This window comes from Terrapene carolina, unplaced genomic scaffold (genome assembly GCF_002925995.2).
Source record: "Terrapene carolina triunguis isolate 2854851 unplaced genomic scaffold, T_m_triunguis-2.0 Scaffold26456, whole genome shotgun sequence".
Lineage (NCBI taxonomy): Eukaryota > Metazoa > Chordata > Testudines > Emydidae > Terrapene > Terrapene triunguis.
In genome coordinates this window covers 1-2,638 of record NW_020690807.1, presented here as the reverse complement: position 1 = coordinate 2,638, position 2,638 = coordinate 1, and the positions used below count along the sequence as shown (strand labels likewise).

At 44.4% G+C, this 2,638-nt stretch overlaps 1 protein-coding gene across 1 annotated transcript; it reads left to right on the top strand.

The window, feature by feature from the left end:
* The first annotated feature begins 225 nt into the window (after positions 1 to 225).
* On the top strand, positions 226 to 1,176 carry LOC113408903 (olfactory receptor 4Q2-like). The gene has a single exon (XM_026662358.1). The coding sequence runs from the start codon at positions 241 to 243 to the stop codon at positions 1,174 to 1,176; it is 936 nt and encodes a 311-aa protein (XP_026518143.1). The 5' UTR covers positions 226 to 240.
* Positions 1,177 to 2,638: the final 1,462 nt, after the last annotated feature.

Genomic DNA, 2,638 nt, shown 5'->3' with positions numbered 1-2,638 from the left:
ATTTTGAAAAAAAATATTTTTGGTTCAACCTAAAACAAGTTTCTCACTCCAGTTTTTTGGAATTGCAATGAAAAAAATATTTCTGTTATTCACATAACTAGATAAATGTCTTTGCTTGTTTATTTATAAGTCTGAGTCTTAATGTTGTACAATGGCCTTCATTATTCACCATTCATGAGTATGACTGTAGCTTCCTCCTCCTCCCCCCCCAGCTTTTCTATAAAGGCATGAACTGAAGCCATGGAGCAGAGGAATCACACGGTGGTGACGGAATTTGTTCTCCTTGGACTTTCCCACTCTAGACAGGTGCAGCTTGTATTTTTTGTATTGTTCTTACTGTCCTATGTAGTGATTGTTCTGGGCAATCTCCTCATCATTGTCACCATAAAGGTCGATTCCTGTCTGACCTCAGCCATGTACTTCTTCCTCTGCAACCTGTCCTTCATCGATCTCTGCTACGCCTCTGTCACTTCCCCCAGGATGCTGGCTGACCTGCTCTCCCAGAGGAAGACCATTTCCTTCAATGGCTGCATGGCCCAGCTCTTCTTCCTGCACTTCACGGGGGGAGCAGAGATGTTCTTGCTGACGGTGATGGCTTATGACCGCTACGTCGCCATCTGCAAGCCGCTGCACTACATGTCCATCATGAGCAGGCCCACATGCTGCAGGCTGGTGGCTGCTTGTTGGGTGGGAGCCTTTGTCCATTCCATTGTGCAGACCATTCTTACTATCCACCTCCCATTCTGTGGTCCCAATAAGATCGACAACTACTTCTGTGATGTGCCCCCTGTCATCAGACTCGCCTGCACCAATATCTATGTCATCGAGTTGCTCATGGTCTCCAACAGTGGCCTGATCTCCCTGGGTTGCTTCCTGGTGCTGCTTGTCTCCTACACAGTCATCCTAGTCACGGTCAGGCTTCGCCTCAGAGATGGGAAGTGGAAGGCCCTGTCCACCTGTGCTTCTCACATCACGGTTGTCACTTTGTTCTTCGGGCCCTGCATGTTCATCTATCTACGGCCCTTCTCCAATTTCTCAGCTGACAAGAGCATCGCTGTCATTAACACTGTCCTCACCCCAATGGTGAACCCTCTGATCTACACCCTGAGAAATAAGAAAGTGAAGGATTCCATGTGCAGGTTATGGAGCCGCCACAGGTTATCCACAGAGAATTAAATCTAGGAGCGTTTGGTGAGATTTCCTTACTGCAGAATAGAAAAGATGCTTCTAATTGTAATATTGACACATCCCAGTTGTCAGCGGGCGGGATCAAAACTGTGACTTCCAGAGCTTAGTGTATGATCTTCTACTGCATGAGCTAAAAGCCCTCTGTTGCTTAGTTAAGGCTGTAGAGCAGACTCATTAATCTCTCTCTCTCTAAGTGGCCTTGGTGCCACTAGATGGGACAAAACACCACACCCAATAGGTGTGTGGGTTACATAAGTCAGTTGCTGATGTATTAAGTTGGGGTTACGAGAATTCTGAAATTCATTTTGAAAATGTCCTATTTGACCACAGTTAAAACATAAAGGATTTCTTCTGTTAAATCTTGGTATTGCTTGTTTACTAAAGTCTTTGGGTCTTTGAGGAGTAAATTGTGTAAATCGTGTATCGGAAATGGACGTTTCAGAACTTGGTCAACTGCAGTCCTACCAACTGCTGCTCATACTGCAGATATTTCTCCTTCCAGTCTATTGCAGTGACTTCTTCATGGGCACTGGGAGCATTTTCATATGCCTTCATCAACTGCAAATTACTCCTACTCAATGGCCTTCCTTTTTCTTCTAGTTCTTGTCGAAGTTTTCTCTTCTGTTTATCAGAGTGCTCCCTTTCAATGGATCTCACCTCAAAAAGGAGTGTGGCGTAAGAGATGCTCTTTTTTCTACCACTACAATTAATCCCTTTTATTAAAAATGTATTTAATAAATATTTATGCCAACAAGCATGGAAAAATTGATCTTGTATATAAGAGTCCAATTCAATATCTTTTACCCCACCAGCCTCCAAAATTTCTTGAGCTAATGCATGTAGTCTAGGCAGGTACGCAGAAGATGGTTCGCTAGTGTGTTGGTGTGTCTCAGAAAATTGAGCCTTAAGCTCAGATGCGTTTATGACACTTCCATATGACTTCTTTAAAATATCGACGCATTCTACATTGGATGCCTTGCTACCAGCTCCTAAGGCCACCTTCAATGCTGGGGGTAATAAGCTTTCAATAATCTTCCTTCTTTTGACTTTGTCAGAAATCTCACTGTCTTCCATCATCTCTTTGCCTTGTGCTTGCCAAGTAGGATAATCTTCTTCTCCACTGGGTCTAGGTGAATTACTCAAAAAACATTTCAGTTTAAATTTCACATCACTCACAGTTTCACTGGCAGGTTTTCAGCACCCTCTCTAACAAAAGATGTTGCATGTCAGGAGGGAGACTCACAGCAGGAGCAGAGGCTTCTACTGGACCTCAATCTATAACTGGTGTAGCATCTGTTAACCACCTAGTCCAGGGGTCTCAAACTCAATTTACCTTAAGGCCGGTGCCAATCCTCAAATCCTCCCAGTAGGTCAATAATGTCACTCATGCCGCCCAGAACCCATCCCCCAAAACTCCGCCCCCCAAAAACTCCACCCCCACCTGCCTAAG